At 24.5% G+C, this 14,290-nt stretch overlaps 2 protein-coding genes across 2 annotated transcripts; both read left to right on the top strand.

The window, feature by feature from the left end:
* The first annotated feature begins 323 nt into the window (after positions 1–323).
* On the top strand, positions 324–1,202 carry OCT59_010999 (uncharacterized protein). The gene has a single exon (XM_025314027.2). The coding sequence runs from the start codon at positions 344–346 to the stop codon at positions 791–793; it is 450 nt and encodes a 149-aa protein (XP_025186134.2). The 5' UTR covers positions 324–343; the 3' UTR covers positions 794–1,202.
* A 3,125-nt stretch (positions 1,203–4,327) lies between these two features.
* On the top strand, positions 4,328–6,622 carry OCT59_010998 (uncharacterized protein; the record flags this gene model as incomplete). Its single annotated transcript, XM_066136230.1, has 3 exons — positions 4,328–4,354; positions 4,540–5,248; positions 5,340–6,622. 3 exons carry the CDS (start codon positions 4,328–4,330, stop codon positions 6,035–6,037), a joined length of 1,434 nt encoding a protein of 477 aa, XP_066000878.1. The 3' UTR covers positions 6,038–6,622.
* Positions 6,623–14,290: the final 7,668 nt, after the last annotated feature.

Here is a 14,290-nt window from a genome sequence, read left to right as displayed (position 1 = left end):
TTATTCTACAAAAATTGAAATTATTGAAATTATCACTTCCTAATAAAATCAATAAAAATATGTCTACTATAAATTTTTTCTTTATTTTTACAAAAATTGAAGATTAATTGAAATTCTCTTTATTCTACAAAAATTGAAATTATTGAAATTATCATTTCCTAATAAATCAATAAAAATATGTCTACTATAAAATGTCTAAAAAAAGTTCATTTTAATTTCGGACGCCACACATGAGTATGTAAATCATTTGATCATTATGATGTCGGTTTGAATTTTTTTTTAATTATAAATCCATCAACATTCTCAGAATTCTCAGAATGTTTTTTTTTTTTCCCCAAAAAAAATGAGTTTTCCATTAGGAGAAAAAGATAAATCAAATCAACCATCAAACTCGAAAGAAACTGATACAAGAAAAAATCCACTTGAATCAATTACAGATCCAACAAGACGAGATGAAATAGAAAGAGGAGGTATGATAATGGGACCACAACATCCAGGATTTCGTTCAGAAAGCCAAGAAATCCAACAAAACGATGACCAAACACAACAATTAAGATTACCTCAAGGAAGCATACCTCCTGGAGCACGATTTGATCCTATTGTACCTGATGATCAAACACGTCCTGATCATTATGGACATCGACCGATTGCCGGACCAGATAATGATGAATTATTACCACATGGTCAAGAAGCACCAAAAGTTAAACAACAAATACCTTCTAAAGTGAAACCACCAATATTTCAAGAATTTGGAAGAGGAAATTTTAGTGGTGGAGGAGGATTTCCTTTCTAATTTATACTTTATATAGTAATGATGATAAAGTTGGGAAAAATTCCCATAAAAGTTAAAAGTCACATGATATTATTAAGTTTATCTTATAACTAGATGACTAGGTTAAGTTAAAAGTCCATGATTATTTTCATACTCCTTAATTTTTTTACAAAGCAAAAATTCTTCGGAAGTTCTTTTGTTCCGCCCCTCGTTTTAAAATTATTAAAATTATTAAAATATAAACAAATTACAAAAACATGACGAATGATTTGCGCAGTAATAAAAAAAAAAAGGGAAAATAATAACCGAATCATTGTTCAAATAAATTAACCGTTTACTTAACTTAATTTGTTAAAGTTATGAAAGGATGAAAGAAATTTATTTGGAAGATAAGGCGCAGTTAATAATAAATAATTTACAAAATTAGCCGAAAAAAAAAAATTATAAATAAATAAAAAAAAAATAAATAAAAATAAATATTTCTTAAAACAGGTTTTCATTATTATGGAATAATTTAGTAAAACGTGCCTTAATGTATAAAAATTGGGGAAATTCACACACACACACATTACACACATAGTACAAATTACACACATTACAATTAACACATTGAGAAACAACAATAAAGGAAATTGTAGGAATCGTTCCAATTCCAAAGAAAAAGTAAATAACGGAAATCAGAAGAAAATTCTGTCAGGGTAATTAAATTAATTGGCTTTATTTAGTAATAATAGTAAAAATATAGAGTCATTGAATTTAATATTTTGGAAGGACAGAATTGATTTATGGAATTCTTTAAATGTCAAAATGTAAAAAATTTTATGTTGGTATGAAAGCCAAGATTTTTTTTTTGTTGATTTATTTTTATTTTTTATTTTTATTTTTATTTTTATTTTATTTTTATTTTATTTTTATATATACAATTGAGATTGTGATGTAAATCATTTGTTTGTTAAAAATTATATATGTTAAAATATTGAATATATAAAAATATGTATAAATTAGGTAAATTTTATCATACCTAATTACTAATATTACATTACTATTGTATAATATATATAAATAAATATATTATTATATCGTTATACAAATTGTAAATACTTGCACAAAATTATAAGGGTTTTCTTATTTTCATTGTTCAAGTTGAATCTTTTAAGTTCAAAATGTTCTAAAGTTCTAAAATTTCTAAAAATAATAATTTACACTTATTGTGGCATGATTTTTGCTGCAGAGCCTGCAGAGCGCGAAAATAAAACATTATCTTGCATACAATATTTATTTATTATTTACCATGAGTGAATTTGAGGGATATAAAGAATTTCTTCCATTATTAGATTTTAAATTCTTAAAACTAAATATTACCGAATTATTTAAAATATTCAATTTTTAGAAATTCAAAAGTTTTTGACTTTTTGACGATAATAATATTATTATTTCGAAAAGTTATTGATTATTATTTATGATTTATTTAATGACAAGGATTCGCGTTATTTGTGTTTTTGTATATCATCGTTTTATCATTTAAATCGATTACACATTCATTATCAAACAAATTCTCGATTCCCACTCCTTTAAATGTGTCACGGAAATTCAGGGTATTTTTTCGCGCTTTATGGTATTATTAAATATTACTTTTATAGTATAATTCATTGATCCCTTTATTGTTGTGTATTTAAACATATTTTTATTTTTAATAAATGTCATAATTTGTAAACTTTTGCATCACCAAATAACGAATTCGCTTCCACGCGATAAGAAAAAAAGAAAAAAAAATATTTGAAAAAAATTTTGGAATTATTATTTTGTATATTTTAAGTTATTTTAATTGACATTCAAAAATTCATGTGCCGGGGAATTTCAATTTGTCATACCTAACAATTATCACAATTATTTTAATTTCCCCCACCCCTTTATAAACTAAAATGTGGAGTTAGGGTCGAATCGTAGAACGAACCTTAAACTTTCTTTTGTCGATCAATTCTAATCATGAATTCTTTTACGCGTATTTAAAAAATAATTCGTCAATCTATCAAATCACATTTGTTACATATTACACTGCATTGCTTCGTTTTTTTTTTATTCATTGTTTTTTTTTGTCCTTATCATTTTGCATTTGCATTTTGTACTGTAATTTTGTACCATCCGTTCCTTTCCATTTCTTTCCATTTCTTTCCACTTATAACCGATTGCCTTTTTAAGACATATTTATACATTATTTAATTTATCTAAATCGTCTTTACGCCGGAATCCCATCTCCATTTCGAATATTTTAAAAAGTCACATGAACGTCCATATTTAAATTGATTATTCATACAAGAATGGTTATTTATTACATAAATAAAAAAGATCTGATATATATAATAGTAGGTCGTGATATCATAAACTAACATCAACTCTTTCATAGGAAATTCCACCTGTGATATTCTTCACTATCCCCTGCGGTATTTTGATTTCTTATGTTTATGACACAATACATATATTTAAATTAAAATTAAAATTCATCATGATCGTCACCACAATATACTTTTTTCTTTTTTACAATACAAATATTTTTTATGTTATTTATATTATATTTACAAGGAGCATTTAAGAAATAAAGAATAAAAGTTAAGGGGAATTGAATATTTTAATTGTAATTTTTTTTTGTTCTATGATTTCCATAAATGTTTTTTTTTTTTTTATAATAATATCCCTAATATATCCCTAATATATCCCTAATATATCCCTTAGGCATTTCGGTATTTTTTCAATTTAAATTGCCGCAAAAAAAAAACCTATTTATAAAAGACTCAACTTTTACCGCTTTTTTTTTTCTCCTAATTTTTTTTTATTTTAAAAGCTTGATTTTTTTTTTTTTTTTTTGAAAAAAAAAAATTACGAATACAAATAATTCAAATTGCAGCTGTGGGTTTTTTTTCTTTTTCTTACTAATTTCGTTTCAATCACCCAAAAGTTGACTCTTTGATAATTATCAAAGTTAACTTATCAAGGTAAGCCTGCCAAGCTGTGTGAAACTTTTGATAATGTTTCGGGAAAACGGCATGTGCATGCATATACATTAAAAAAAAAAAAATCTTTTTTCGCAAATTTGAAAATTAATTTACGTTACATCACATATTCAAAATATCAATAATAATAACCAATAACTTGTTTATACAATAAACGAGCATAATTATAATAATTATAATAAGAATTATTTTATCATCAAATTCAATCGTTTTTAAATTATCAATTGATTACAATTGATATAATTCATCGACATTTCTCTTTCCTTTCCCTCCAATTTTTTTTTATAAATATATCAACTTTTTTTTTTTTCGAAGAAAAAATTAAAAATTTAGGATTATTTTGCTCTATTTTTATTATTTTTATTGTATTTCTTTATTTTTTTTTTTTTTTTATCTTTCCAAACTCCCGTTTTTTTTATATATATTATTTGTTTTTAAAATATCCTTTTAAGTATCATAGCTTGAATAATATCGGGAAAAAAAAAAGAAAAATAACCCATAGCTTGCATATAACATATATAACACATAAAAAAGGAAGGTTTTCGTTATGTCTTCACAAAGTGCCATAGGCTCGGTAAGTTATTATAAAAAAGGGGGAGGGGCTCTTTTTTTCTTTCCTTTTTTTTTTTTTATTAAAGAATATCAAAAAGGAAAAAGACCCCTACTTCTCTTCTGCATGTTCATATGATATTCATATTAAGTTAAACTCATCCTAACTTTGAATTTCATATATAAATGTACTCGATTATTTTTTAATAGCTAGCATTTTCTTCCGGAGCGGTCGTTACAGCATCCAGTATGGGATACGTTTTTGGTCGTCCAGTAATATCTAAAAAACGTAGAACTTCAAATACTTCAATGGATACTAGCTCTAATAGCTCTAATATTAATGCATTTACCCCTTCTTCTTCGACCTCTTCATTCACTACGACAAATATATCACCAAAAAGTCCTTTGAAACGTTTCAAACTATTCAGCTCAAAAAGTAAAAGATCAAAAGTGTCTTCTTCAACTTATATTTCTCAAAAAACCCCTTCTATAGTAATACGTCCAGACCAAGTAACGGATGATGATGATGATATTTCATCCATGTATTCCGAAGTTACTAGTTTATATATTATGAATGATCGTGATCGAAAGACACTATCCGTACCAAATTTACCTGCCGCACTTCATCAATCACAACAACATTGTGATAATTCCCCTTCAATATCAATTATGAGTAGTACATTTAATCCTCGCTGCGTAACAGGAATTGTTGAAGAAGAGGAAGAGGATGAAAATTGGGATGCACAAAGTGACTCCGGATATGATGAACCACTTTCTAAAGCTGCGGGAAAGTCAACTTCCACCTTACCCTTATCAAATTCTCCTCCTCCTCCGAAACGACATACCCGATGTAAATCATTACCTCCTATTAGTGTAAAAGATTATAAAGATTATTCCCCAAGTCTTTATCATCGACAACGTAAGTTTTTATTAATAAAAGTTTTTCTTTTTTTATTGTAACAAATTTTTTTTTTTTTTTTTTTTTTAACAAAATTACTTCTTTTAAATAGCAACTCCAAGTGAGGTTTGGGATGAAGATGAAGATTTTGATTTAGGAAATACGGATGAATTGAATGTCCCATCATTAGTTGAAGAATCTCAAGTTTCATTAAGAATGGATATCTCCAATATAAGAGATTTTGTGTTTTATATAGGTGAATTAAAAGTACTTCGTGATGAAAAAGAAAAACTTTGCTATACGATACAAACAAAGACAACCAGAAGATGGACTAACGGATTCTTACGTCCAAGCTCCAAAAAAGTCAAATATCTTGAAAATATATTCAAACAAGATTGGGGAGAAGCAGATGTAATTATTGATATTGCAGATGTTGCTCAAGATAATGAAACAACATTTAGTGGAGGGAAACGCGTTGAAGTTGATATTGAACGCATTCCTTCAGAACGTCATTTGAAAATATTTAAAAAAATTGTTAAAGACAGTTTAGGAGATGAAGCCAAAAATCTTGAATTATTTAATGATGATGATAAAGAAAATCAATATGATCCTAGTAAGAAAATTAAAGAAAAATTTAAGGCACGTCATTCTAAAAACATTGATGAAAATGAAAATGAAGTACGAAAAGAAGATTTTAAAATATCCGTTGAAGTGATGCCAAGCCTAATCGATTATTTGAAGAAATTACAAGTTCGATTAGATATTCATATTAAAGAACTAAATAAATTAACGCACACTTCTTCTCTATAATTTAAAAAAAAAAAAAAATTTTTTTTTTTATTTCTTGTAATATTTTTTTTTTTTTTTTACTCTCTCTTTAATTAATTATGGACGGGAACTTAAATTTTCAATTTCTTTGTAATTATTTTTATTTTTTTTTTACCTTTGTTATATATTTTTTTTTATCATACATATTTTTGATGGTTTGTTTATGGGTGTGGGGCAAATTGAGTAAAATAAATAATTATAAACGAAATAGATATGTGTATATATTATATTATATTATATTTTACCCTAATTTTACGCGAACAAAAAATCTTTTTGTTTTCTCCAATTCATTCATTAAGTTTTTTTTCTTTCTTTCTTTTTATTTTTTTATCAATTTAATTTCAATAATTTCAACAAATAATTACGATAATCTCGTTTTCCCCCACTCCAAAAAGATAAAAACATTTTTCGTTCTTTTCTATTTTATAATTAACATTATATTGATTTTGTATATCTTCGTATATATTCGTATATATTTCGTATTTTTTTAGTTGTAATATTGTTTATTTTATTTTAACAAAAAATTGTGTATATCTCAAAATTGTTTATAATAAAATAATTTTAACCAAAAAAAAATTCGATTATGTAAATTAACGCGTGTTTTTCATTTTGCCAATCTGTGTTGCACAACCACCAAATATTTTGGTCAGTAACTTGGTGACAATCCTGGTTAGTTCAATTTAATCAATTTGCTTATTCGTATTATTCATGAAAAAGACAACGAACAAAAAACTCTTGATAAACATTTTTTTTTTTTTCATCTTTTTTCACCCCAAAAAAAAGTATAACTTTTTTTAGTATGATTTTACATGAATGCGAGCAGATCCTGCAGGAATCTCCGAAGTATGATAATCCCGAAATCTCAATTGCTTAACTAATTTTTTTTACTTTTGCATGAATTTTAATAATTACTAATCTACAATAATAATTCGGGAAATTTAAATTGACTTTTTATTATTAATAATTCTTTGTACAAATAAAAGAAAGATTTTCAGGATTCCCTTGCATATACTTTTTTTGATACATGTAATGATGAAATTATGAGCTCATACCTTGAAGATTCGAGTTATTCCCGATTATTTTGTCTCATTGACCGATATAAAAAAGAGCGTGTATTCACAATTTCAAACCCCCTTTTTTACAAATCTTTCTATTTTATAAAAAATCATCCCTTGATTTTTTTAAGCCAAAAAATTTTATGGTCTATAATAGGAATTTAGAATAAAAATCATAGCCCAGCCTATAATAGTTTTGTGTAATTCCTTACATGATATTAATTAAATCACGAGATAATTTTCAATCTTCGCGCAACGAAGAAATTTAAAATTCGAGGGGACCTTTTTTTTTTTTTTAAAGTTTGCCTTATTCTAATACAAAAGAGGGACTTTTTTTCCGGCAATTCATCGTTCCGGCATAAAGTTTCTTCATTTTCTAAAATATTTTGCATAATTTTCTTGTACTGCTTTGTTTTTTTTTTCGCTGCATGTTTAAAATAGAAGACATTTTTTTTTATAAATGATGTAATATAAAAGGTATTGTTACACGACAATATTTTTCATAAATTTTAATTTTAATCGTTTTTTTTTTTCGATTACCACCTTACGTCAGTTAGATCGACGGTTGGCATCTTTGTTTAATCTAAATAGAATAATAAATATATCCTTAAATAGTCTTGCTTTATAATCATCGAATTAACCTACTTTAATGAAATTTTTGTGTTGGTAGTTGATCTTAATAATTTGATAAACCCCTTAAAAATAATTTGCTCAATGAGAATGAGTTATCAACAATTTTTAATAAAAAATGGGTTTTTTTTTTAATAAATCTTTGATCAAAACATCTAACCAGAAAAAAAACCAGTAATTCAAAAAAAAATTTCGAAAAAAAAATCTAAAAAATTTTTTTTTTTTTGGTTAATCGGTTTAATTGGCAATTTTTTTTTTAATCGTAAACAAGTAAACAAATTTGGGGAAGTTTTATTTTTCAACCATTTCCCCACTTTTTTTTTTTTTTCCCCATTTTTTTTTTATCACGTAAAAAAGAAATTTTTTTATTAAAATTGAGTGACATTTCCCTAACTAATAAATGATTAATTAATGATTTTGTGTATAATTTCGTTTTGAACAATTAAATCTTTTGTATTAGTAATATTTTTATAATATGGTTAGAATTATTATTATTATTTTTTAAAACTTAACATTTATTTTAGGTTTTATTCTAAATTAATTTAAAAATTCGGTAATTTGTAATTTTGTATTACTATTTAATTATTATTTAATTATTATTTAAAATGATTTATACTTTATTTATATTAATTTGATAAATTACGTAATTTCAATTATATTATTTAGAATGTATAACAAAAATGAATTCATACTTTATAAGTAAATGTTGTAATCGCTAATAAGTAAAAAAAAAATAAAAAGATTAAATAAATATTAAATAAATATTAAATATATTTATTTATTTAATAGTTTAAAAATAAATCTCTCTTTGGACTCTGGGAGTCTGGGTACATCTGTGTGTGTTTACAAAAAAATAATTGGGTTGAAATTGATTCATGTAAAAGAGTCAAAAAGGTTTGATATTATTGTACCAGTATTAAAAGATATTAGTAAGAAAGTTTTTTTAACATTTTTAATTCTACCCAAAATTCTACCCTAATTTTGGTTGATAATTTAGCAATACTTTTATACTGTATATGTTTAATATATAATAAATAAATATTGCCTTCTTACATATAAATTATTAATATATTTAGTTTTTTATACAATAAAATCTATTTAACAAATTACAAATAATTCCATACCCGATTTTAATATTTTATAGTATAATTGTAAGAATTATATAATAAAAATATAAATATAAAATAAAATTACTAATATTAACTATTGTAAATCCGAAGTGAAAAGAAAAATAAAACTCTAATTTGCAATTTCATTGGATGATGTTATATTTACTTGTTAAAATTAGTGAATTTCATCATATTAAAATTGTCAAAATTATTTTTTATTTTATCATTTACATTTTGGTTAATTTTAATAATAAAATCATAATTATCAAAGTATTAGTATATAGTGGTTTGTATTTATTTTTTTTTTAACAAATTTTTCAATTATATTAACACCTATTTGATTGCTAGAGATAAAACATAAGTGTCAAACTTGTAATTCATATATTTGCCAAAGATATAAAAGATATACTAAATTAATTAGGCTTCATAACTTTCATACTTTTTTTATTTCTTTTGCATTCTTTGGAATTTTTCTATCTTTTCAACCTCTTTTTACCTATCAGCAGTGATATTTAAAACATAATTTTTTTATTTTTTATATATAATTCTATTTTGAATATTACCAAATATATACTTTATTTTATACTTTTGCATTTATAAAACTTTTTCTTATATAATTGCTATTTTGAAATATCCTTATATTTGATTATTTTAGTAATTTTATACTTTATTGTTACATTATAATTCTATATATTTGTACAAAAAAATTCAGGTTTAATTCAGATGAAATAATAAAACAATAAAGCTCTTTTTTAATTAATTAACTTTGATTATAAACTGATTATAATAATAATATATATTTTTAATATTTATTTAATAAGTATCTTCTAATTGTAAGTATGATTTTATATAATCATATAAAATTTATTTATATAGTTTATAGTAAAATTAGCATTATATATAAATAGGAATGGTATCAGTTTAAGTAAAACTGGTTTAGAAACTGAACTGATACTAGGCAGTTTGAATATTTCAAACCATAGTTTATCAAATTGCAGTTCAAGCCAATTTTAATCTTTAATATGAAGTAAAATTATTATTAAATAAAAATTATAAAATTAACACCTTTTAATTATATTAGAATAGTTAATTGATATTTACTTTGTAATATTTCTTTTATATATATACTTTAATAAAAATTACAAATATACTGTGAGAAAAAAAATATAAAATTAACAATTGTGATTTGTACTAAAATTCCACTTATTTATAATAAAGAATACTGTAAAAAATTAGCTCTTTACTAATGATTTTTACCTTACTTTTTCTTAAATTTTATTGGTTAATTAGCTAAAAAAGAAAAAAATCATAATAATGTAATATAAAATTTCTTTTATAGTGAATCTGCAAAGAATTATATATATGATTTTTACTTTAAGCCTAAAGTAACTAATTTATCTTATAAATAAGCAAGTTCTTTTATATTGCAGTTTAATTGCAGTTTGATGTACTAAATAATAAACTGTAATCAATTCAGTTTATTATTAAGACTGCCAATTTATAAATTAAACTAAACTAAACTAATACTATCCTTAAAGTTAAGTTAAAATATTTTAGTTTTGAAAACCTAAAATTAAAGTCAAAATTAACCAAAATTACATTATATTATATGATTTTAAATAGTTGCAAAATAATAAAACTTTAAATTGTAATAATTCTATTAATATTAAAAATATAAATATGAAATACATATTATTTGAATTTTCTTAATAAGATAAATAGTATAAAGATTATCAGAATCTGATTATGAAATATTGAGATTATAAATAAAATATTTAAAATATAAGTAAAAATAAAATGGTCAATATTAATATTATTAAGATAATTTTACTTTCATTCAATTTATCTCAATTAGAATTTTTAAATAGATCATTAAATTTTAATCATTAAATATTGAGATATTCTTAAAATACTTTTATTATTAAATTTTAATGATTGTAGATAATTATTCAACATCTAATTTAACAATTTTAACTTTTGAAAGATTAAAGTTAAATTAATTTCAAATATTTTAACTATTATAAAAGTTAAAATTAACCTAATTTCAGTTTCATATATAGTTCAAACATTTAAGATTTTATATAATAAATCTTTACAAGTAATTTTATTTTATCAAATAAAAGTTCAGAATTTATAGAATTAGATTTTTACCTTACATCAATATTTAAAACAAATTTTTATAAATATACTTATAAGTATTAGAAATCTTATAAATTTTAGATAAATAATCAATTATTGTAAAATTCTTTTCTGTTATTTCTGCTATTTAAATAATATACAGTCTAATTTCTATGTAATCATACCTTATATAATTATATTTTACATAATTATACTTCTTTATAAATATTAAATACCCATTTTTGTAAAACAAATTTTAATATTATTAGATTATCTTTATATCAGTTATAATTGGAAACTTGTTTAGGATTGGAATCAAAAAAATTTTTTTTTGAAATTTTATTATAATTGTAATTTTTAATAAAATTAACTTAAAATTATCATATAAACTTAAAATTTTTTTTTGAGACCAAATCTCTTGCTTTGCTAGACCAGTTTCCAATTACTATTACATAAAATTATTAATATATATATTATTTATATTAATAAAAAACCTCTTGCAATGACTTGTAAATTATAATTTTAGCCACATATCATAATTTTAACTGAATTATAAAATTATATAATATTGTAATTTTTTTATTAAAAAAAATTTGTAATTTTAACTAGCATTATATTTGGCCAAAATATCAATATATCTATAATTTCAGCCAAATTTAATTTTAATTAAATTTAAAATTTCTATACTTTTTTATAAAATTACCAATTTTAAAAGAATTAAATAGGTAATTATATAAAAGTTAGACTGTATTTGAAAACAATTTCTTTAGATTAATAAATATTTAAAAATATTATATTATTTTTATTATTAGACATAATTTCATTTTGTGAATATGTAATTTTTATTCATATAAAAGTTTAAAGTATGTGGTCATTAAAAGAAGGGGTTCTTTAAGTTTATAATTGATTTAAAATATTGGACTTTAAGTGAAAGATAATAAGAAAAAGGTTTTTTTTTTTATTTTTTTATTTTTTTATTATAATAAAATATTTACTAATATTTTAGTTTCTTTTTTAAGTTTTAGGATACCATTTCAAAGATATTAGAATTTTAAAATTATTATTTTTTTATTATATAATAAGACATTATTTAAAGTTTTGTTTATTTTTTATTTTTCTTTATAAGTTAAAGAAATAAAAAAATAAAAAGGAATAGGAAAATTAAAGAAAAAAGAAATAAAAAAAATAAAAAAAATAAAAAAAATAAAAGGAATAGAAAAAATGAAGGAAATGGAAAAAATAAAAGAAATGGGAAAAATGAAAACAAAAAAATGAAATGAAAGGTGAAAGTAAAGATGAAAGAGAAAAATAAAGATAAAAAAGAAAGGTAAAGATAAAAGGAAAAGAAAAAAAGAAAAATAAAATGAAGTGAAGTGAAGAAAATGAAAAGGAATATTTTGAAGATATACTTTAAGATATTTTTTATTTTGATTATTTTTAATAATATTTATTAATGCTTCATTTTTTTCTTTTTTAAATTCAACTTTTTTAGGCATTTTCTTAGATGAATGGAACTTATTAACATTTTAAAAGTATATATACTTTAAAATATTTTTCTTTTGATTTTATTTTTCAATGAAATATTTATTAATACTTCATTTTTTTTTAGATTTCAGTAGGACCCCGGATATCTAATATAAAGGTCATAATGGACTTTTAGCCAAAAACACCCCTTTTTGCTGAAACTCAAAAAATCGTTTTTTGTAAATATCTCAGCATCCAGTAGTTCAATTTTAATGAACTTTTTTTTATTTTGTAGCCCTCATTTAGCTCTATAATTTAAAAAAAAGTTCATCAAAATTGGACTACTGGATGCCGAGATATTTACAAAAAACGATTTTTTGAGCCCTGAAAAATGGGCCAATCTGCCGAAAGTGTGACTTGGATCCCGATCTGCCAACTCTTTCTTGTAGATCCTTGGTCAAAAATTTCGCGGAAGAAATTTTTATTCTTCGTATTAACACATCTCTTATTTTACTATTAAATGTCTCCCAAAGGTAATAAAAAGGCTGGCAATAACCCTAACGGGGGACCTGCCAAACGACAAGACAAACGAAACAAAAATAAAGACTCTGGCTCTGACGTTTCAAACTCAGATAATGAATAAACAAACAATAAAAACAACCCTTCCAAACGTACCCGTACGCTCCCAGAAAATCCTATGGAAGAAGACTACGTCGCCGACTCAGCGGCTGACGCTAGAGGTAGCAATACTACTCCTCCTCAACAAAATAATGCTGACATTTTTTCGTCTCCTCCTCCCCAAGATACTACTGCGCTTTCTGCGCCTGGTTCTGTCGCGTCTGACACCGACGCGTCTATGCATGCTCCAAAAGACAAAGAAACTTCCCCCTTAGATGCGTCTCCTAATAAGGATATTATGGATACCAATGATACTTCTCCTCTCCCCCTTGACACGCCCACTATTTCCATTCTTAGGCGTGATTATCAGGCTGCTGCGGCGCCTAATATTTCCCCTGAATTTGTTAAAAAATATCCTACCAATCGGGCTATGATTGACGCTGTCAATAATCTCCTTTTGGAAACTTATCACTCCTACACTGGCCGTACCCGCATGTCTGGTTCTGCTGACCTCAAAAGATTGGTCATTTATTTTAACTCGACCACTGAACGTGATGCCTGCCTTTCTCTCTGACATGATGATCTTGCCGATCTCAGATTTTTCTTACATGACCCACAGCAACTCCGAACTGATGAAGATCTTCGAGCTATTCAAATTACCGACATCCCGTTCTTCATCAAGAAAGATGATATTACTGCTCTTTTCAAAAAATATGGTAACATACAATCCTGTCGCCTCCATACACGTGCTAACGCTAAAGTCCAACAAGCTCGTATCGTTTATGATGATGTTTCCTCTATCCAATATTTTATGGATAAACAGTGGGCGATCTATTGTTACTCTACTTGTTTACGTATTACACCATGCTCCCTTACCCTTGATCAAAAGAAATCGCGATGTGAATTCGTTGCTGTTTTATCTCAGCTCCCTCCTAACACAAAAGATGTGCATTTAGCGCCCTTGGTACGAGCAGTTGGTGCTATGGCTGTTAATATCCCCTTATCCCTTAATTCCTACAAACCTAAACGATGGGCTTACATCACTTTTAAATCACAACAAATGATGGACACTGCAATGGAACAGTCAATCGCCCTGCAAGGTCATGAGGCCCAATGGGAACTCCCGAGAATACAACAAGCTTTGCCAGCAGATGCGGCCAAAGGCGAAGCAACGTTCCCTCAGCATGCGGTTGGAACAGTCTCGAGGTCGTTCACGCACCCGGAACCCTGTTGCACATTTA

The sequence above is a fragment of the Rhizophagus irregularis genome, chromosome 19 (genome assembly GCF_026210795.1).
Source record: "Rhizophagus irregularis chromosome 19, complete sequence".
Taxonomy (NCBI): Eukaryota; Fungi; Glomeromycota; class Glomeromycetes; order Glomerales; family Glomeraceae; genus Rhizophagus; species Rhizophagus irregularis.
The sequence above is the reverse complement of the archived record's forward strand: the minus strand, read 5'-3'. Positions and strand labels throughout refer to the sequence as shown.